This window comes from Morus notabilis, unplaced genomic scaffold, assembly GCF_000414095.1.
Source record: "Morus notabilis unplaced genomic scaffold, ASM41409v2 Scaffold177, whole genome shotgun sequence".
Taxonomy (NCBI): Eukaryota; Viridiplantae; Streptophyta; class Magnoliopsida; order Rosales; family Moraceae; genus Morus; species Morus notabilis.
The window spans coordinates 315,339-336,062 of record NW_010357654.1 but is presented as its reverse complement, the minus strand read 5'-3'; the positions used below and the strand labels follow the sequence as shown (position 1 = coordinate 336,062).

Below are 20,724 nucleotides of genomic sequence, written 5' to 3'. Positions count from 1 at the left end.
CATTTGATTTCCTATTAGTGTGCCTTAATCCAATTACCGGTTTCACAAACCATTTCATGTTTCAAATCATCATTCCAAGGGTTTTCAATCTCAAAATATGGATTAAAGATGCTAATCCATTCATTCTAGGTCCCCAAATAAAGCTAATTTGGGTTTTCTTTAAAAACCGAGGTCAAAACAGGGTTTTTCAACAAAACAAGGTCAAATCCCGTGTACACCGGTCGACCGGTGACAGAGCAGTGTAACACCACCGGTCAACCGGTGGTGTGCACTTCGGTCGACCACATAGGTCGACTGGTGGAATTAGTGCAGTCTGGTCGACCGTACAGGTCGACATGTGGAGAACAGCAGGGCGAGAAAACTCGCCAAAATCAGTCTGAAAACCTACAATTTCAGTTCCAATTCGAAATATCTCAAGGGAAAATAACTAGATCCAGGTTCTAAGTACTGAATCAAGTCCAAAGAACCTAAGATCTTCAATTTCTACCATGGTTTTACTCAAAAATCCATCAAGATCCATTTCGAACCAAAAATAAGTTTTTAAATCCGAAAAATCTGAGATTCAAGAGAAGTTTTTCAGAAATCTTACCTCGAATCCTTCTCTTGGCATTGAAAACTTCTTGAAATCATTCTTTGGTTCAAAATCCAGTTGGTTTGAGACAAAAACGGGAGAGAGAGGGAATGAGAGAACGAAGAGAGAGAGAGAGAGAGAGTATGCACGGGAAAAGAAAAGAAAGGAAGGAAAAGGAAAAGGAAAGAAAAAGGAAAAAGAAAAGGAAAAGGAAAAGAAAAAGGACATGTGTCACAAAATATTTAAAGACAGTCTAGAAAATGTGCTCACACACACTTCTGGGTAAAAATATAAATACTGAGAATATTTAAATACCTTGAAATTATTTAAATTTACACGTCAGAAACATTTAATATCCAATAATTAATTAATTAAATCAGATTAGGCGCACTAATAAATCTCAATTTCCTTAATCTATCTCGTTTAATTCTTCAGAGTGTTACAATTTATTTTTAGATTAATTTTAAAAATTTCCCCGGAACTATGACACTTTTAACATTTTGGCCCCCAAATTTTGAAAAGTAACATTCGTTTCTCCTTAACTTTGTTTTGATAACAAGTTTTCCTCTTTTGTTACAATGAGTGATAGAATTCGCCACGTATCAGGCACAAGACTCATCTAAGGAGGGTATTATCATAAATTAACATGCAACAACCCTTCAAAGCATTAAAGAAATAAAACTGAGATCTTGAACAACATAAAGACCAGGAAAAAATAATAAAGAACAATGAATCCAAACGGAATCATCGGAGTTAAAAGGCTCGAGACAGATACTGCAAGAGTCTTCTTCGAAGTTGTCGTCGGAAGGAGGCGGTAATTGTGATGAAGACGAAGACGAAGCTATGATCGCCATTGAATTCTCTGCATAACCAGAAGAAGACGAAGATGAAGAAGAAGCGAAAGCCGCCATTGAAGAGTGAAAGTGAAGGAGTGATATGCAATGCTGAAGAGAGAGAGAGAGAGTTTATGGAAGAGAGAAGAAGTAGAATGGAGGTGAAGAAGAAAGGATTAAGGAACCCTAGAAAAAATGGTAGAGAGGGAAAGAAATTATCTGATAAGGAGAGTATAAGCATAATTACACTTTTAATTCTCACTAAATAAGTATGACGTGACAATTCTGCCACTTATTATAACAAAAGAGAAAAACTTATTAACAGAATAAAGTTAAAGAGGAATAAATGTTACTTTTTAAAATTTAAGGAACAAAATATTAAAAGTGTCATAATTTACTAGGAATTTTGGAAATTTGTCCTTTATTTTTTTATTACCTAAAGAGCACCACTGAACCTCAATACAAGGCCTTTGTCTTTGCGTCTTAAACCCTCTTGAGTCTTGACTCTTCCCAAAACCCTATAAACCCTTCCCTTAACCTCATTAGACCTTTTTCATTTATTTGGCTTTAGAGACGAAGAAGACCATGGCTCAGGCTTTCTACTCCGTACTCCGAAGGGCGTCCTCCTCCGTACTTCCCGTCGCAATCCGCACCGCCGGAGCTTCGAGAACCTTCCACGCCGCCGCCGCCGCCACGCTCCAGAAGGGCAATCTCAGCCGCGATCTCACCCGTGGAAGCTTCGTTCCATTTCTTAGATTCTCTTCGGAGTCTGCCGCCAAGCGCAGAGCCGACGAGAATCTCCTCCAGGTCGTCGAATCCGAGATCGAGTGCGCCGAGGAAACCGAGGATCAGAATACCGTTCGTACTTAATTCTGTTTCTCCATTTATAATTTTTGTTTTTGTTTCTATTAATTAATGTTTCGGTTTTGTTTTGTATTCTCTGTTTGTTGTTGATTAATTGTATGTAGTTTTGGTTGGTTTAAATGATGTTATTGTCATGCTTATAGTTCGTTTCACTAGTTGGAATCACAAATCAAGTTTTTACTACATTGTATTCTCTCATACAAATTTAAATTAAACTCTTCTGTTATAATATTTTCTCTCATATGAATTCACATTCGAACTAGCGAAACGAAAGGCCTAGTAAACTCAGGATTTTGCTTTTCTTAAGGTTCCATTTTACTTGTAACTTGGCTCTTTCTTTTGTAGAAAAAAGGGTTCCGAAAATTGTTAGATACTAATGTTCTGTATGTCATAAATTGCTGTGTTTTGAATTCTTCGTTCAATTCTAATTTTTTGCTAAATAAATGCATAGAGAATTAGAACTAGATTGGTGAACAACATATGAATACCTTAAATTTTGTAATGTGTACTAGGAAAATGCTTGACAGTGGGCTGAACCAATAAAGTTGTCTGTACCTATTACTTATTCGTAAGCTTTTAGAAATTTTATTACCCCTTCTCAATCCAGGAAATATACTTTTCTCTCTCTCAACATCTAATTTGAATTGTTCTTGCCAACTTGTAATTTCACCTATTCTGATAGGTTCTTGACTCTGGATGCTAGGCTACAACTATAGCTTTGTTATAGGAGTTGTCTTAATCTGTCAGAGAAGCAAGTTCCCTTTTTGTAATTTTCGTTTTCTGATAATCTATTTATGTCCTTTGCTTTTTCCTGCCTTAAAATGTGTTGTCTTCGTAGATGGAGAAGATTCCAAAAGGATTTCTTTTTAAAATTAAAGACAACCCTGGAGAAAGGACTATTCTACTTAAGAGAAAGTTCGAAGATGAAATTATCAAAGTTGAAGTCGACATGCCCGATGTCTCTGGGGATGATGAGGATGAGGATGAGGAAGATGGTAAGGATGATGCCGTTAATTTTAGCATTCCTCTGGTTGTAAGTATCTCCAAAGGCAATGGAGTGCAACTGGAGTTTGGTGTCACTGCCTTCCCCAGTGAGATTACCATAGATAGCTTGTCAATTGAGCAGCCGGATGATTCTCTGGAGGGGCTTTCGTACGAAGGACCTGAATTCAAGTAAGATTCCGAAGAATGAATTTCAGTTTTGATCCTCTTTAACTCCTTTATGGTTTTATCAACTGTGTGGTATAATCTTTTGTTTTTTTCTCATTCTCAGTGATTTAGATGAAAACCTACAGAAGGCTTTTCACAACTATCTTGAGGTTCGGGGGATCGAGCAAAACATAACGAATTTCTTGCACCAGTATATGATTGCCAAAGACAGCAAAGAGTACATGAACTGGTTGAAGAATCTCAAGGATTTTGTTGAGCATTAAACAACTCAAAAACAGTTGTATTAGGTAGCAAACAGTAACCTTAATCTATGGGAATAAAGATCAAGACTTGAGATTCAAATAAAATAATCTGCTCGGCGGAGTTGAATTCCGTCGAACATTTCTGTGGCAAAAATTTAAGTTTATTGGGAACCTTGTTGAACCTTTTTTTTCCAGGTTCATATATTTTATTGTTGTCTTTGTTCAAGTGTGCAGTTGATGATGCAAAAATCCCCTGGTTGATCTATTTAAAACATGCTTAAATCGAATTCAATATGAGCAAAATGCTTGACATATTGGGTATGATGGTCAGCTCTCTAAGCATATTTTAATGAATTAGCCCTAATTGTATCTGTTTTATGTGACCTCTTGAAGATTCACCCGCTCTTAAGATTGAAGAAACTTGAGGCAACAATGCTAAGGTTCTTGCATGTAGTTAATGAGAAATTATTTGATTAGGAAGGTATAAACGTAATTACACTTTCAATTATTACTAAATAAATGACGCGTGGTAATTCCGTCACTTTTTGTAATAAAAAATGAAAACTTATTAACAGAATAAAATTTGAAAAGAATAAATATTATTTTTTAAAATTCAATGAGTAAAATATTAAAAGAGTCAGTAATTCATGAAATTTTTTTGAAATTAGTCCATATTTTTTTATTACTTAAAGGGCACCACTGAACCTCAATACAAGGCCTTTGTCTTTGCGTCTTAAACCCTCTTGAGTCTTGACTCTTCCAAAACCCTATAAACCCTTCCCTTGACCTCATTAGACCTTTTTCATTTATTTGGCTTTAGAGACGAAGAAGACCATGGCTCAGGCTTTCTACTCCGTACTCCGAAGGGCGTCCTCCTCCGTACTTCCCGTCGCAATCCGCACCGCCGGAGCTTCGAGAACCTTCCACGACGCCGCCGCCGCCACGCTCCAGAAGGGCAATCTCAGCCGCGATCTCACCCGTGGAAGCTTCGTTCCATTTCTTAGATTCTCTTCGGAGTCTACCGCCAAGCGCAGAGCCGACGAGAATCTCCTTCAGGTCGTCGAATCCGAGATCGAGTGCGCCGAGGAAACTGAGGATCAGAATACCGTTCGTACCTAATTCTGTTTCTCGAATTATAATTTTTGTTTTTGTTTCTATTAATTAATGTTTCGGTTTTGTTTTGTATTCTCTGTTTGTTGTTGATTAATTTTATGTAGTTTTGGTTGGTTTAAATGATGTGACAGTGGGTTGAACCAATAAAGTTGTCTGTAACCTATTACCTATTAGTAAGCTTTTAGAAATTTTATTACCCTTTCTCAATGCAGGAAATATACTATTCTCTTTCTCTCAAAATCTAATTTGAACTGTTCTTGCCAACTTGTAATTTCACGTATTCTGATAGGTTCTTGACTCTGGATGCTAGGCTACAACTATAGCTTTGTTATAGGAGTTTTCTTAATTTGTCAGAGAAGCAAGTTCCCTTTTTGTAATTTTCTTTTTCTGATAATCTATTTATGTCCTTTGCTTTTTCCTGCCTTAAAATGTGTTGTCTTCGTAGGTGAAGGAGATTCCAAAAGGATTTCGTTTTGAAATTGAAGACAACCCTGGAGAAAGGACTATTCTACTTACGAGAAAGTTCGAAGATGAAATTATCAAAGTTGAAGTCGACATGCCTAATGTCTCTGGGGACGATGAGGATGAGGATGATGGTAAGGATGATGCTGTTAATTTTAGCATTCCTCTGGTTGTAAGTATCTCCAAAGGCAATGGAGTGCAACTGGAGTTTGGTGTCACTGCCTTCCCCGATGAGATTACCATAGATAGCTTGTCAATTAAGCAGCCGGATGATTCTCTGGAGCGGCTTTTGTACGAAGGACCTGAATTCAAGTAAGATTCCGAAGAATGAATTTCAGTTTTGATTCTCTTTAACTCCTTTATGGTTTTATCAACTGTGTGGTATAATCTTTTGTTTTTTCTCATTCTCAGTGATTTAGATGAAAATCTACAGAAGGCTTTTCACAACTATCTTGAGGTTCGGGGGATCGAGCTAAACACAACTAATTTCTTGCACCAGTACATGATTGCCAAAGACAGCAAAGAGTACGTGAACTGGTTGAAGAATCTCAGGGGTTTTGTTGAGCATTAAACAACTCAAAAACAGTTGTATTAGGTGTAGCAAACAGTAACCTTAATTTGTTATTTGTCCTGCTTTTCTGATAGTTCCTTGTCTGGAATCACGTCTATGGGAATAAAGATCAAGGCTTGAGATTCAAAGAAAATAGTCTGCTCGGCGGAGTTGAATTCCGTCGAACATTTCTGTGGCAAAAATTTAAGTTTATTGGGAACCTTGTTGAACCTTTTTTTCCAGGTTCATATATTTAAATGTTGTCTTTGTTCAAGTGTGCAGTTGATGATGCAAAAATCCCTTGGTTCATCTTTTTAAAACATGCTTAAATCGAATTCAATATGAGCAAAATGCTTGACATATTGGGCATGATGGTCAGCTCTCTAAGCATATTTTAATGAATTAGCCCTAATTGTATCTGTTTTATATGAACTCTTGAAGATTATGTTTTAATGAATTAGCCCTAACGTTCTTGCATGTAGTTAAAAGGAGGACATTTGAATTCACGCCTTTTCAATTGAAATTTGCCTTTTGCTTCCGCTTGCCATTTTGTCTTTTACTAGTTTTATAACAACCAAACGGTTTGATTTTGTTTTTGTTTTTTTAATAATAAATTATACATATAAGCTTTTCCCATTGAACTTGGTTCAAAAATCAAGACATTGACCATTCAAAAAAAGAAAAAAAAATCAAAACGTTAAAGATAAATGTCCGGATCGGTTTGTGTTTTGTACTCCTTTTGACCTTTAGAAAATGACGGATAATTTCAAATTTTTAAAAGATTGTCCATCGTGCCTTTTAGTAAATGAGATACGCCTCGTGAAATTAGTTTTGGTTCACATTTTTCTTCTTTTTATTTGAATTTAAATGTAGTTGTGAATTGTGATAATGGGAATGTGGGATTTCGTCGAAGATTCTAATTTTGTACCATGAACCTCTATCCCATATTTAAATTGATTTTCCGATAAGATTGGACATGAAAAAACCAGATTGCCCCCCTATTTGTAATTAATAACTTGGTCCAAAAATAACTTCTCTTCACAAACGCCGAATCCAAAAGAGGTAAAATCTAAATTCTTGATTAAGATATCTCTAATGTAAATATTGTTAAAAATATTAAGATACTATTTTAATATTATTAAAAACATAATGTAGTAAGAGCAAGTGGCCGACCGCCATAGGGAACAAAGTTCGCGACCTTTAGTCGCGATCCTAGGGTTTGAAGCACCTTTGGGTAGAAGCCCATAACTGCCAATTGAGAAACACGGGCCTATTTGTGGGCCATGACTGATGAATTTATGGGAAATAGTAAGAAATATGCCACTATGAAAAGTTTAAGAAAGTATATAGGCCATTTTTTAGTTATAGAAATTAATAGGCCATAACTTGTCAAGTTATGGTTCATAACCAGACAAGTTATGGACGAAAACAATAATTTGACCTATTTATTAACTTATGTAAACTATTGGTCTATTAATTTTAATTCATCTCAAGTCTTGGCCTATTTCTTTCTTTCTCCCAAAGTAAAGCTACGGGCCTGACCTGCAGCTGTTGGGTTGCATAGGCCAGATTGGGCCTGTGGTTATGGCTGATGCATTTTTTATGCCATTTGGCGGTAATTTTGGGTTTTTTTGCCAAATTTTGAAAATTTAAGGAATTAAAAATCTTATTTTAGAGATTTTGGATATTTAAGTAATTTTAACCCATTAAGAAATTATGTGTAAATTAATTAAAGGAATTTAAAGATTTAATTAAATAAATGAAATTCCTGTTTCTATTTTGTTTTATTTAATTATTATCGCATTTAATTATCTTGTATTTTAAAATAAATTGATTAAAATAATATTGTTGTGAAAATAACTTTTTTTGTGGATGTTAATTTATTTTGGAATATAAAGATGTGTATATATGTTATTTATGTAAATAATGATCAGCTTAAAGGAAAGTTATTATTTTGTTAAATAATGGGTATACCTATGGTAATAAATATGTGACAATTATAAGGTTTTTTATGTGAGCAATAGTTGGCCTAAAGGAATGCTATTATTTGATAAAATTTATTATCAATATTTAATTACTGTGCAGAAAGTACCACTTACAAGTTAATATTTCTGATCCAAAGACTAACTATTAATGTTGTGTTAGGTATCTTGTAAATAGGTCTACCTTATTTCAGATTGTTTGTTTATGTCATGTTTACATTATATTTTTTGACTGTGCTTATGTTATAACAAAAAAAAAAAAAATCAAAACGTTAAAAGATAAAATGTCCGGATCGGTTTGTGTTTTTTACCTTTAGAAAATGACGGATAATTTCAAATTTTCAGAAGATTGCACATCGTGATACGGCTCGTGAAATTAGTTTTGGTTCACATTTTTCTTCTTTTCATTTGAATTTAAATGTAGTTGTGATAATGGGATTTCGTGCAAGATTCTAATTTTGTGCCATGAACCTCTATCTCCCATATTTAAATCCATTTTCCGATAAGATTGGACATGCCAGATTGCCTCCCTATTTGTAATTAATAACTTGGTCCAAAAATAACTTCTCTTCACAAACGTCGAATCCAAAAGAGGTAAAATCCTTTCTTTTTTTCACAAAGTTCTGAACCCAGAATTCTCAAAAAAAAAAAAAAAAAAAAAAAAGTGTTGAACCCAGAAGAAAAAAAAAAGGAAAAAAAATGAAATTCATCAGAACATAACGGATTCTTTTTTTTGTTTGTTTGATTATTCATATTTCTTTGTTTTTATCTAGGTTATCTTGGTTTTTTTTTTTTCCAATCTTGATTTGTTTTTTAACATGTCCAGAGGAAAATGGCTAATGACGCAAAATATGGACCTCTGCACTTTGATCTTAATACTGGGGCTAAGATCCCATCAGTAGGTCTGGGCACATGGAAAGCCGACCCTGGTGTTGTTGGTAAAGCTGTAATTACAGCCGTCAAGGTTATTTTCTTTGCCTTTTTTTTTTTTAAACGTAATATATGTTCTCCTTAAATAATAACATGTTAATAAAAAATTCTCACATTCACTTTGTTATTTTTAAGATATTTTAGAATTAAAACTAAATTAAATATTTTTAAAAAAACTTCATAAATTTTTTTATTCTACCAAAAAAGATTTATAAAATTTTTAACTTACATTCAATCAATAATGAATGTATCATAATTAAAAGTTTAAATTTAAATTAGTTTTAAATTCAAATTAAATTTTAAACATAGAACTACTAAAATACTTGTTAAAAAACTTAACAGATGGGGTTTTTTTATTAACATTTTATTATTTAGGAGGAAGAGATATTACGTTTTAAAGATTGAGGGTAAAGTGTTATAAGGGGTATAGTTCAGAGAGAATTTTTGTAATTAATCCTTAATATATATATATATATATATATGTATGTATGTGTGTGTACATGTATTATGTATATTAGTGCCGAATATTCGGACCACTAAGATTAGCTGCTCAATAAATGTGGTTTTTACGCAGAATGGTTATAGGCACATTGACTGTGCTCAAGTCTATGGCAATGAAAGAGAGGTAATATTGCATATTTAGCACATCTAAGCTATGGTATCTCTCCAGTCTGATTTTGCTAAGAACAAAATGCAGGTAGGTGTGGCTGTGAAGGAACTATTTTCCTCTGGAGTAGTTAAACGTTCGGAGTTGTTCATCACATCTAAGCTATGGTATCTCTCCAGTCTTTTTGTTTTTTCTTTTGGTTTTTTAACCTTCTAGTTGTTATTTAAGAGTTGGCTTCGATTGATATTTCAAAGCAACAACAATTCAAGAATCGCATTGCTTCTGAGTTATGATTTAAGAACAAAATATGCAATATACACTGCAGGTGCAGTAACCATGCACCAGAAGATGTCTCAAAGGCATTGAGCAAGACATTAGAAGATCTCCAGCTTGATTACATTGATCTGTATCTTGTACGCCTCAAATGCTCAAAAAACTTACAAGTTTTTAAGAATAAACATCATGGTAAAAGGCTTTTGAAGATTCCTTCAATTCTTGTTACAGATACATTGGCCATTTAGGACAAAGCCCGGGTCGCAGGGTTTTGCCCCTGAAGTCATGGCTCCATTGTGTCTGCCCGAGACATGGAATGCAATGGAGGGCTTGTATGCATCTGGCCGGGCTCAAGCCATCGGTGTGAGCAACTTCTCAACTAAGAAACTTGAACACCTGCTTTCCTACGCCAAAGTTCCACCTGCAGTCAATCAGGTTGAGTGTCACCCCGTGTGGCAGCAACCCGCTCTTCATAACTTGTGCAAATCCACTGGTGTTCATCTCTCGGTATGATTCCTTTCCAATTTTTCATCCTTAGGACATAATGTTGAGGATTATTCGTCACTAGTGGCCAAATGATAAAATTCTTGGGCTTATTTCTTCTTTGCTTTTCCCTACTACTCTGAATATATTTGAATAAAGAAAAAATACAAGTTCGGATAAAATGAAATGAATGATAGCTTTCTAAGGTCAGAGTGTGACTATTGTTTTCTCCATTGGGTAAGTGGAATTCATTTCGAGTTTTATTGTGACTGGAAGAAAAGAAAAGGAGTGCTGTACTTTTGTCTTGATTTAGTGAAAGTTTGATCAGAGTCTCTCATGGATTTAGATTGCAATCTAAAATTACTGTCATGTGTTTGTTTGTCCTTTTTTTTTCCATCTATTTCTCCCTGATTCAAATCTGTAGTTTGCACATGCAAGCTCAAATATAAGATGTTTGTTTCGTATATTCGTCCATGATTCTGAATTATGATTTATGGTTCTTTATAATGTATTTTTTTTCAAAAAAAAAAACAAAAATAATCATGATTCATGATTCTGAATACATGAACCAAAGTTTCTAGAATCACCAGAGAGAGAGAGAGCAAAAGTTAGCTTATATCCCAGCAGCTTAGAATTAACGTCAATGAAACTGGAGGCTTGTTGTTTTAGACCACAATAATGAAGATTGTGATCTTGCAGGCCTATTCTCCACTAGGATCTCCCGGGACTTGGCTAAAAGGGGAAATCTTGAAGGAACCAATACTGCTCGAAATCGCTGAGAAGCTAAACAAGTCGCCGGCACAAGTAGCTCTCCGTTGGGGTATTCAGAGTGGACACAACATCCTTCCAAAGAGTGTAAATGAGTCTAGGATCAAGGAAAACCTGAACCTGTTCGACTGGCGCATTCCTCAAGAACTCTTCTCAAAATTTGCAGGAATCTACCAGGTAAGCGTTTTTGCTTATTACAATACTTGGAATTGTACCTTTTTTTTGGCACGAGAAATTGTCTATTAATATCTCTGAGGGTGAATATACTTGCAGCAAAGGCTACTCCGAGGCGATTTCGCGATACATGAGAGCTTGAGTCCTTATAAAAGCCTACAAGAACTGTGGGATGGTGAAATGTGAGATGATAATTTAGGGTGCGTTTGGTTACAGTAAGAGAATGGTAACGAGAATGAGAATGAGAATATAATGGAAAAAAAAAGTTGCTTAATTTGTTTGGTTATAATTTTAAGAATTCTCTCGAATAAAACATAAATATTTTCATGTTGACAAACTTACCCTTATGCTATATATAACACTAATATTTTATCTATCAATATAATATATATAAAATGTAATATAATATAACGATATTATTAAAATTATTAATATAATTATAATATTATATAATATATTATGAGATTATATAATAAACAATAATAATTTAATTATAATATAATTAAAAATTACAACTATATTATATTATACTATAATATAATATATATATATATAATTACAATATAAATAATTATTATTATATTATTATTATATATTATATTATAGTATAGTATTAAGATATAACTACTATATAATATATTTTAATTATATTATAATACTGAAAGGTAATTATGAAAAAAAATAAAAAATAAAAAAATTTAGAATGGTTATTCCTCCCATATGAGGAAGGAATGATGATTCACCCAAAATGGGTGAATAGCCATTTCTCTTGAATGATCATTCATTTCTTATAAATCTAACCAAACATTAAATTAGAATTTCATTCCATTATATTACATTCCTTCTCACCCAACTAAACACACCCCTAGAGTCCTCTTGCATTCCAACTTCTTCTTGGATTGTTTTGTCACTAGATTGCAACTACAACATGTTATACACTAATGTACGGTCTTTTCAAACCTGTATGAAATTTTCTCCGAGCCAATGATGTAGCCAAATTTAAGTATTGTTAGCAATTGAGAGTTGGTTGGAAAATTCAACATACATTTTTCATGAAACTCCGATTTCTAAATGAAAATGCAGCTGCTATTAACTGGCAGAGAATGAGTTTTCGTCTTATAGAATGTCTGAATTTGATGCATCAAGATGTGAACAGAGCAATGTGAATTTTGTGTGCGCTCTACTAATTGGGGCCATTCCTTGAATTAAAATGTGAATGTAAAGTATTTTTGTTTCTTAAAAATGTGAATCTAACCAAATATCAAACTAGTATTTTTGTTTCTTAAAAATATAGAAAGGAGATTATCATATTTTTCTTTGATAGAGTACCATTTTAGGATCAACATGATTGTGCATCCTGATACATTAAAAAAGCTAGAGCTTTTCACGTAAAACCAACATTATTTAGGAAAACGTCTATCAACAAGGGAAACGTGTATGGAAAATGATAATGGCACAACACTAAAAAACGACAAAAAATTAAAAGGACAATAGAGAAAAGGACAATGTAAGATACAACAAAATAAAAATAAAAAAAAGGGCAATCGTTTATCTATATGTATATATATTCACGTCATGAAAGGGAAAGAAAATAGGAATATTAATTTTCTTTCCTTTATAATCACATGTCTACTTACGAAATGAGAAATACTAGAATAATGGCCCCACACAACATAGAGAATGAACAAAAAGAATAACAATTCTTACATCCACTTCTTACTGATTTTTTTTTTTTTTAAAAGGAATGAACATAAAATTTACTCAAACACCCCTTATAAGTTCACACGTCATAAGCCAATAATTATATACCTATATATATTTTAGTAAATTACATTGTTAGCGTTACATTTTAATAAGTATAGTAAACACACAAGAAAAGAAACAAGATTGTTTCCGATTAATACAACATTAAAGGCTCGTTCACTTTGCGAATTCGAGTTTTCAATTCGAACTGAGATGTGACATTTTCTAAGAGCTTTTTATTATAGAAACTTAAAACTGAAAATTCGAATCGGTGAAATGAACGAGGGATAAATAGACAAGCAGACACTCTTATTACATTATTGTCCTTCCGAATTCCTTTACCTTTCCCTTGCATTCCTTCATAGTCTGATAAACGCACTAGACACATTAGAAGGGGTATGAATGCTCTGTTTTTGCGAACTTCACCTGCAGTTTGTTATCTCTCGCGAGTGTCTTTTAAGTTACGCCGCTAATAAAAATTTGGCCATAGTAACTTAAGAAAGTGATTATATGCTCAAAAGTCATAACGTTGTTCAGTAACAAGAAGAAGAAGAATACTCCATTAAATGTCAATGTTGATACGCCCAGTAAAATTTTTCCCTTGTCATCCCTGTGGTGAGTAATACAACTCCAAGGAAAAGAAAAATAGAAGGTAATAATGATAGTAATGTAATACAACCAAAAAGGACAGACTGAATGAGGGGTTAAAAATCCGACAAAGGGGTTTAAAATAAGGATTAAATTGCATAACAATACTATGGAATATGATCTCTAAGGGCTAAGAATAAGGAAGTTCACATTAGTAATTTTTTGGCTTCTAATGACTACAACAATATCTCCCCTCATGGCTAGGCTTTCAAAAGGAGATGGCTAGGCTTTCAAAAGGAGATCCTTTTGGCTTTGGTTGATCACTTCATAACCATCTACTATCTTCCCATTCCCTTTAAAAGTCCTGCATTTCATTAACAAAGAGCAACCATGTGAATCATATGAATACTTGTAAAAAATGTGATCATAATGTGAAGGCAAGAAAGATTTATGCAGAGTTGTCATACCATCTTGCTGTCAACAATCCTTCGACCCCAACAGGATCTCGAGCCTGAATCTGGCTATCAGGTTTCCCAACCTGCTCAGCCATGAGAGTAAACCAATAAAAAAACAAGAAAATCTTCCTCTCAGATTTCATATCCAAGCAAAACTAGTGAAGACCCTCATACCTCTGCAGTAAGTTCAGAGTGTGCTCCATTGCAGGATCTTGTTCGTCCATTATGGAATAGCGCGACACTGGTCATGTAAGAGTATATCCACACATATTAAGATTCACAACACGAAAAGTTAATTAAAATAAGAAAAGGAGGAAAGAAAACTGCTTTGAACTTTGCAGTGATTTAATACTAGAGGATGTTGCAAAGAGATTTCACGGTAAGAAAAGCAAAGCAATATTAGAACACTAAATCTTAAACGTCTATTTGGAGCTACACAAGTATTATTTTGAAGAGCAATTAGTTTTGCATAAAGTTACCGGGATTTAGACACGGAAAACTCTTGACAAAACACTAAATTAGGCATTTAGGTAGACAACGTTTCTATGTTTCTGGTTTACTTAAGCTAGTTGGCATTAAACAGAAATTGTGGCTTTGTTTCTTTATTGTTTTCACAAGTCAGTCATCCCGTGAGAATAAAGCCGTTTTCCACTACTTAAGATTTCCATGAAGAGAAGAACCATGACATGACTGACTGCTTAATCAAGTCTACCTAAGTAATAGCAGTAGTCCTAATTGTTATCGAAAGATATCTATAAAAAAAAAAAAAAATTACCTGTGTGCCTTATTTAAGAAAAGTTCAGCAGCTTCATCATCTTCTGTGATAATGCAATCAGCATGAGCACTGCAACAGAGACGGTCAGAAGAAAGAAAGGCAATGGGTAAAACAACGTTTGGCCACATTAGCGTTGAACTCTGCTAGAACTGAAAAGAAATGAGCGTAAAGATAAACGTACCTTCCACGATGGTGAATATGACCAATAGCAGCAAAAATATCCTCAACAATCTCAACTGTGCAAGTCATTGTATTGTACTCAAGATGGAAAGGACTTGCCTCCGCAATACTCAGCAACGTACTCGCTTTAGGTCCACCATATAGAGAAAAACCTGCAACCAATAGTTTGCATTTGTCAAGTAGTTTTGTTTCAGTTTTCTTAACAGTGCATATCTCGTTTTAATTCGTCAAAGCAATAAGGGAAGAAAAAATAAGCATATCTTGGTATCAAAACTAACATGATATAGCCATACCTTTATGTTGCAGTTCTTTAATAAGTTCACTAAATCCACTGTTACTTGACAAATCTTTGTGTACAAGAAGAGTTTTCTGGGGAAGGCATGATAAATAAATCTAGTTGAGCGTATGATGCCAAGATATAGAAATAGGCTTATTCCAATAACAGTATGCATATTCTTCTATACGAGCCAAAGTACTGAAAGCCAAAGCCATATTAAATAAGTAAAAGGCATTGTGATTGCTTACCATTCCGTTACAGGCGATAGGATAATCAATCTTCGCATCTAAAATAAGGCTCCTCGCCATATCCATACAAGCCAACTTGTCAATGTAAACATGACAAATCATATCTGCAAAGAAAAATTGACTTAGCTAATAGCTCCCGTTTATAGGTTTTCAGTTATGGTTTGAGTATGTAATTTATCTTTACCAGCATGACCAAGAACAGGAATCTTTGTTGATTCCTTGATTTGAGAAACAAGGTTACTGTTGCCTCTAGGGATCACAAGATCTATTACTTCATCAAGCTGTGGCAAAATGTTTGTCAAAAGTCCGCCTATAAGACAATATAAAGTTTTTGAATTGTTTCTGCATACCTTGAGCAGATCAGGAATTTCCTCTTTTGAAGTCACAAGTCCAATAAGGTCGTCACCAACCGTACTTGGGATTGCTGACGTGATAACCTAGAAAAAGAAGAAAGTAATAAACTAAGCACACAGAAACTCGGCACATACTTGACCAAAAAGCAACCGTACAACAACAACAACAACAACAAATACAAGCCTTAATAACAAATTAATTGGGATCAGCTATATAGATTTCTCGTTTCTAATCTGCTCTATTAAACATGAGACCCCCTGAAGCTCTAGATCTTGAAAGTCGTGCCTAACTACGCCAACCCAAGTAATTCTTGGTCTACCCCTCGCTTTCCTAGTACTAGGTATTTGGATGTTCACCCATGTACGAACAGGTGCATCTAACGATCTACGTTGTACATGCCCGTACCACCTCAGACGGTTTTCCCGCACCTTATTTTCTATTGGTGTTACACCTACTTTACTATGAATAACTTCATTCCGTATGCGATCCATCCTCGTATGGCCACTCATCCATCTTAACATACGCATCTCCTCCACACTCATCTTGTATATTTGTTGTCTCTTGATGGCCCAACATTCACTACCATATAATATAGTTAGGCGAATTGTTGTCCTATAGAATTTTTCTTTCAACTTAATAGGCATCTTATCATCACATAAAACTCCCGTGACATTCTTCCACTTAATCCACTCCGCCTTAATCCTATGTCCAAGAAGCAACCTTATTCCTTAAAATGATTCTCTTTCATTGCCAATGGTATATGAAAGAAGAAGGGAACACTGAAGTCAAAAGTCTCAAACCTTGTGCAAGATTGCATTTGATCGCTTGGCTTCTGTTTCGCCTTTAAGCAGAAGGCCATTGCCAGTCCGAATTGCTAACGAGGCTATCTGTTGATCCAATGGGAAATGATTAATGATAAAAAGAAAAAACAATTCCACTTCAAATTTCTTTCCCCTTTTTTTTATTCATGCTATTTTTTAATCTATTCATCTATTTCCATCTGTACTAAATTTTTTCTTCCTTTACAATTTTGTAGTTCTCAATTAACTTAAAAGCATCATCGAACACTTCAATTCCTACTTTAGACCTTATCTGATCAATTCAAACATTTCCCACATTCTAATCTTTTGAGAACATTAACCGAATAAGTTACGGGAAAATAGAAATGACTACATACTGCAACAAAAATTAGTTTTATAAACATACCAACCATAGTTTTGCTTATACACATATTTTTAATCCTGATAAAATGTTCACAACCCCAAGAACAATAATTATAACATTCACCTGAACTAAGGCATCGGGCCGAGACTCAGAAACAACCAGAAGGACACCCAAAGGACAGGACACTTTCTCTGAGATAACTCCATCGGCCATCTGTGAGCAAAAGCAGTCATCAATAGTGTCAAAAATAACTAGTTATGCCAAAGAAAGGGGAGATCACTTAAGTCAACTACAACGAAGAGTTAAGCCATTTATTTGTGTCGAGTTGAGAAAACGCTGAATCTAAGAAATGAAGATGATTTGCAGACCTCTGTTCTCCCCAAAACATGACCAATAGGCTCTTCCATATCAGCAAGTTTTCGTATTGACGTTGCAAGGCTAGATATCTGCGAATAGAATTATCAATATCAAGAACAAGACATGGCAATTGTGCAGTAGAGAAACCCGACTTACGATATATGATGACATACACAAATTCCAATGCAAAACAAAATGTAAAAAAAAATAAAATAAAAGAAGAAGGAAAGTTTAATAATGCTTGCCTTCCCAGGCTTTAGGGTCAAACGAGAAACGAGTGCCTTGTCTTTCCCAGCTTCAAGAGCAGCAGCAATATCAGCTTCATTCTCAGATTTTATCAAACTTTCATTTGCCTCAAGTGCATCAGCTATGTCCACCAAAATTTGCTTCCTAGCTTCAGATTCTAGGGCCTAAAACAGAACAATTCAAATCACACTGCTGAAGCTTTATGGAAACCTACTTCTACGACTACATATGAGACTAAACAACATTAACGCAAAAACTTATAGAAGCTACAGAGGAAAATTAAAACATGTCGTTACTTACTTGAAGCCTCAGAGAACATTCCCGTGCTGCAACTGCCATCTCACGTGCGCACACTTCTTTAACCACAGGCCACAAATGTGCATGTTGATGAAAGACAGTACCAACACGCCTTCCTTGAAGAACTTTGATGATATTTTCTGGGGCATAGCCACTGCAATAGAGTCGGAAACTGGTTTAGATAACCAAACAAAAAATGTACTATTGTCCTGAACAAGTTAACACCAACAAAATTAGTGAAAAAATATCTGTACCAAATGACTTTTGATCTTCATATGCATGTAAATATTTTCAATGCAAGAAATGAGTACATAAATCCATGCATATATATAGATGATAGTCAAAACATCTACAAGAAAAATATTGATGGAGACTGCAAATGTGATCAAATAAGCTAAACGAAAATTATAGTTTAGTCCAAACTCAGTAATTTCAATGAGGAGAAAATTGTACCTAGTGATGACAACAGGGATGCCAGCACTAGCAGCAGAAACAGCAGCATTGACCTTAGCAGTCATACCACCTCTGCCCAACCTCGACTTGTCTCCAAATGTGATCTCATCTTGATGCTTCTCTTTGACATATGTATGGATTAGCTTTGATTTCGGGTCACTTGGAGGACCGCTATAGAGACCTTCAACATCACTCAACAACACTAACAGGTCAGCATTCAGTTGCTGCGCCAATAAGCCTGCCAAACTGTCATTATCCCAAAATATGCCCGAGGAGTCCTGCGAATAATACAGCGCAAAAGATCAGAACAACAGGCAAGAGTTAAAACATATTCAGATACAAAAGTAAGCTGCAACGGATAAATAAGAGTTGCATACCATCAATGGTTCTCTCCTAGTGCTGACAGCATCATTTTCATTGAAAATAGGAATAACCCTCAGAGACAACAAGGAATTCACGGTATCAGAAAGTTGTCTCCTGAAAGCTTGATCCATGAAAACTCCATCAGTCACGAGAAGTTGAGACGAGGTGACATCGAGCTGCGTAAGAAATCGATCGATATTAGCCACTTAGAAAGGTGTAAAAATAAGAGAAACAAGAAAAGACTGCAGACCAATGCAAACTAGATCAGTTTTGTCCCACCTGGCTAAACATTGTATCATAAAGAGCCATGAGACTGCCCTGCCCAACAGACGCACAAGCCTTTCCATCCTCGAAATTGTCTTGTATATATTGCAGATCAGCAAAGCTGTAAAAACATGTAACGCCAGATCATTAAAGCCTCGAAATCGTCTTGTATATACAGAAACATATTATTCAAGCAAACATATATATATATATAGTAAAATATAAATAATAAAATGTGGTATTTAACCTGGCATTGGCCAATCTCCTGTATCTTAGCCTTTGGCGGCCAAGACCAACCGCTCCTGATGACACCAAAATAACTTCATAGCCTTGAGAGTTTAATTCTTTAAGCTGTATTTATTAATTGACAAAATCATGATAACGTCAGTTCTAGAACAAATTTTATTAAAAACAAAAAAAAAAAGATTTTGTCACTCTTAATCTCCTATTATTTATTTATTTATTTATTTGTGTAATAGTGAAATTTGTGGGTCATAGATTTAGAAAAAGCAGAGCACCTGCTCACATAGAGCCCCAAGTCTTCCCAACGCCAATCTCCCATCACTTCTAGTGACCACAGCCGTTCCAACCTAAAATCAATTACTTAAACAAATCAGAAATAATAATTGATCATTACCATTTACTAATCCATATTCAAAATTGCCCTAAAAATTTATAAGCAAACACAAATAAATAAGCAAAAATGTCCCGTTTGTAAAAGGAAAACAAAAAATAGTTCTGAAATCGAGAATATTTCATAACTTCGAGAACTATTTAACTAAAACAAACTGAAATATTAAAAATTAAAAAAAAAAAAAAAAAACAAACAAACAAACGAGTATTCATAGACCAGACCTCTAAATTATTTAACCTAAAACGTCACGATATTGTCATTTCCTTCTTTTCGTATTGACCTATAAATGCTTCAAAAATTACAAAGAACCCTCTCACAAAATAGGATTTGTATATTTTGATTATAGATTAATTATTACTAAACCCCATATTAATTCAATTCATCCACACACTTCGATATATGTGTATATACATATACATATACATATATAAATATACATGTGTGTGTGTGTATAGACTATATATCAGACTAGTAGTCCTAATATATATGGTCTGTTTGGATGAAATTACATATATTTGACAGAACTTGCTCTTAAAAAACATCGAATCCATCTTTTTAAAAAGAAAAAGAAAACTCATCAAATCCAAAAAAAAAAAAAAAAGGCAAGAAAAATCATCATAAATTTAAAAATAAAAGGAAGAAAAACGCTCTTAATATGCACTTCTTGCACAGACGGATGAACAACAAAAGGATGATCTGAAACAGAACATGCCAGTTCATTTGGTGAAAGAAAATGCCGAGAGCGATCTTGAAAAAAAAAAAAAAAACCAAAACAAAACAAAACAAAAAAAACACCAAAATTAACGAAAACAAGAATTAATCAGCAAAGAATTAAAAAACAACGATTAAAGTTGCGATAATATCGACCTTAACAACAAGACGCTTCACACTTTTGACAAAAGCTCTAGTAGGATCCATGGTGGTGGAATCCATTATCAAAGGAGAAGCGTGTTGATGCAAAGTCACAACCAAACAGAGATGATAGAGTGATGGAGAGAGAGATAGAGAAAGTTAGAGAGAGAAAATCGGTTATGAAACTGAAACTCGTATTTATAGCACAAGTTCAGAAGCAAAATGGTATTGTGACTGCAAAAAGTGAAAATAAAAATAAAATAAACATGTGAAGGGCAAAAACGTCGTTGAGTGAGAGAGAAAGAGAAGCTACGCCCGAAAATCGAGGCTACGATGACACGTAATCTAACAAACCGACGTGGGGAATCGAGATGGCAGAGGTCGCTTGTAAGGTGGGTGTCGTTTTTCCCCTTCTTTTTGTTTTGTTTTTTTATTTATTTATTTATTATTTT

At 34.4% G+C, this 20,724-nt stretch overlaps 4 protein-coding genes across 4 annotated transcripts; 3 read left to right on the top strand and 1 right to left on the bottom strand.

Annotated features, from left to right (window-relative positions):
* Positions 1-1,884: 1,884 nt before the first annotated feature.
* Positions 1,885-4,076, top strand: LOC21399997 (uncharacterized protein At2g39795, mitochondrial). The gene is made up of 3 exons (XM_010090279.2): positions 1,885-2,262; positions 3,107-3,441; positions 3,542-4,076. Exons 1-3 carry the CDS (start codon positions 1,990-1,992, stop codon positions 3,699-3,701), a joined length of 768 nt encoding a protein of 255 aa, XP_010088581.1. The 5' UTR covers positions 1,885-1,989; the 3' UTR covers positions 3,702-4,076.
* Positions 4,077-4,410: 334 nt separating this feature from the next.
* Positions 4,411-6,063, top strand: LOC21399996 (uncharacterized protein At2g39795, mitochondrial). Its single transcript, XM_010090278.2, has 3 exons — positions 4,411-4,787; positions 5,239-5,567; positions 5,667-6,063. The coding sequence occupies exons 1-3, from the start codon at positions 4,515-4,517 to the stop codon at positions 5,824-5,826; spliced, it is 762 nt and encodes a 253-aa protein (XP_010088580.1). The 5' UTR covers positions 4,411-4,514; the 3' UTR covers positions 5,827-6,063.
* A 2,253-nt stretch (positions 6,064-8,316) lies between these two features.
* LOC21399995 (NADPH-dependent aldo-keto reductase, chloroplastic) lies at positions 8,317-11,215 on the top strand. Its single transcript, XM_010090277.2, has 8 exons — positions 8,317-8,381; positions 8,614-8,751; positions 9,292-9,342; positions 9,415-9,491; positions 9,650-9,737; positions 9,829-10,104; positions 10,780-11,025; positions 11,122-11,215. Exons 2-8 carry the CDS (start codon positions 8,620-8,622, stop codon positions 11,206-11,208), a joined length of 957 nt encoding a protein of 318 aa, XP_010088579.1. The 5' UTR covers positions 8,317-8,381; positions 8,614-8,619; the 3' UTR covers positions 11,209-11,215.
* A 2,087-nt stretch (positions 11,216-13,302) lies between these two features.
* Positions 13,303-20,464, bottom strand: LOC21399994 (delta-1-pyrroline-5-carboxylate synthase). The gene is made up of 20 exons (XM_024172461.1): positions 20,288-20,464; positions 19,305-19,376; positions 19,034-19,137; positions 18,802-18,907; positions 18,537-18,698; positions 18,160-18,437; positions 17,710-17,860; positions 17,409-17,573; positions 17,175-17,252; positions 16,930-17,019; positions 16,443-16,529; positions 15,639-15,725; positions 15,473-15,569; positions 15,289-15,392; positions 15,057-15,132; positions 14,765-14,915; positions 14,584-14,652; positions 13,983-14,049; positions 13,821-13,891; positions 13,303-13,717 (listed from the first exon to the last, which is right to left on the bottom strand). Exons 1-20 carry the CDS (start codon positions 20,351-20,353, stop codon positions 13,636-13,638), a joined length of 2,163 nt encoding a protein of 720 aa, XP_024028229.1. The 5' UTR covers positions 20,354-20,464; the 3' UTR covers positions 13,303-13,635.
* Positions 20,465-20,724: the final 260 nt, after the last annotated feature.

Bases quoted from the DNA above. Each gene is read 5' to 3' on its own strand.
- LOC21399996 (XM_010090278.2), top strand. From the start codon at position 4,515: ATGGCTCAGGCTTTCTACTCCGTACTCCGAAGGGCGTCCTCCTCCGTA. The intron at 4,788-5,238 runs GTTCGTACCTAA...TTGTCTTCGTAG, and splicing joins AAACTGAGGATCAGAATACC to GTGAAGGAGATTCCAAAAGG. The intron at 5,568-5,666 runs GTAAGATTCCGA...TCTCATTCTCAG, and splicing joins TACGAAGGACCTGAATTCAA to TGATTTAGATGAAAATCTAC.
- LOC21399997 (XM_010090279.2), top strand. From the start codon at position 1,990: ATGGCTCAGGCTTTCTACTCCGTACTCCGAAGGGCGTCCTCCTCCGTA. The intron at 2,263-3,106 runs GTTCGTACTTAA...TTGTCTTCGTAG, and splicing joins AAACCGAGGATCAGAATACC to ATGGAGAAGATTCCAAAAGG. The intron at 3,442-3,541 runs GTAAGATTCCGA...TCTCATTCTCAG, and splicing joins TACGAAGGACCTGAATTCAA to TGATTTAGATGAAAACCTAC.
- LOC21399995 (XM_010090277.2), top strand. From the start codon at position 8,620: ATGGCTAATGACGCAAAATATGGACCTCTGCACTTTGATCTTAATACT. The intron at 9,343-9,414 runs GTAATATTGCAT...AACAAAATGCAG, and splicing joins TCTATGGCAATGAAAGAGAG to GTAGGTGTGGCTGTGAAGGA. The intron at 9,492-9,649 runs GTATCTCTCCAG...TATACACTGCAG, and splicing joins TTCATCACATCTAAGCTATG to GTGCAGTAACCATGCACCAG.
- LOC21399994 (XM_024172461.1), bottom strand. From the start codon at position 20,353: ATGGATTCCACCACCATGGATCCTACTAGAGCTTTTGTCAAAAGTGTG. The intron at 18,699-18,801 runs GTGGGACAAAAC...TTTCTTACGCAG, and splicing joins ATGATACAATGTTTAGCCAG to CTCGATGTCACCTCGTCTCA. The intron at 17,574-17,709 runs GTAAGTAACGAC...GTTCTGTTTTAG, and splicing joins AATGTTCTCTGAGGCTTCAA to GCCCTAGAATCTGAAGCTAG.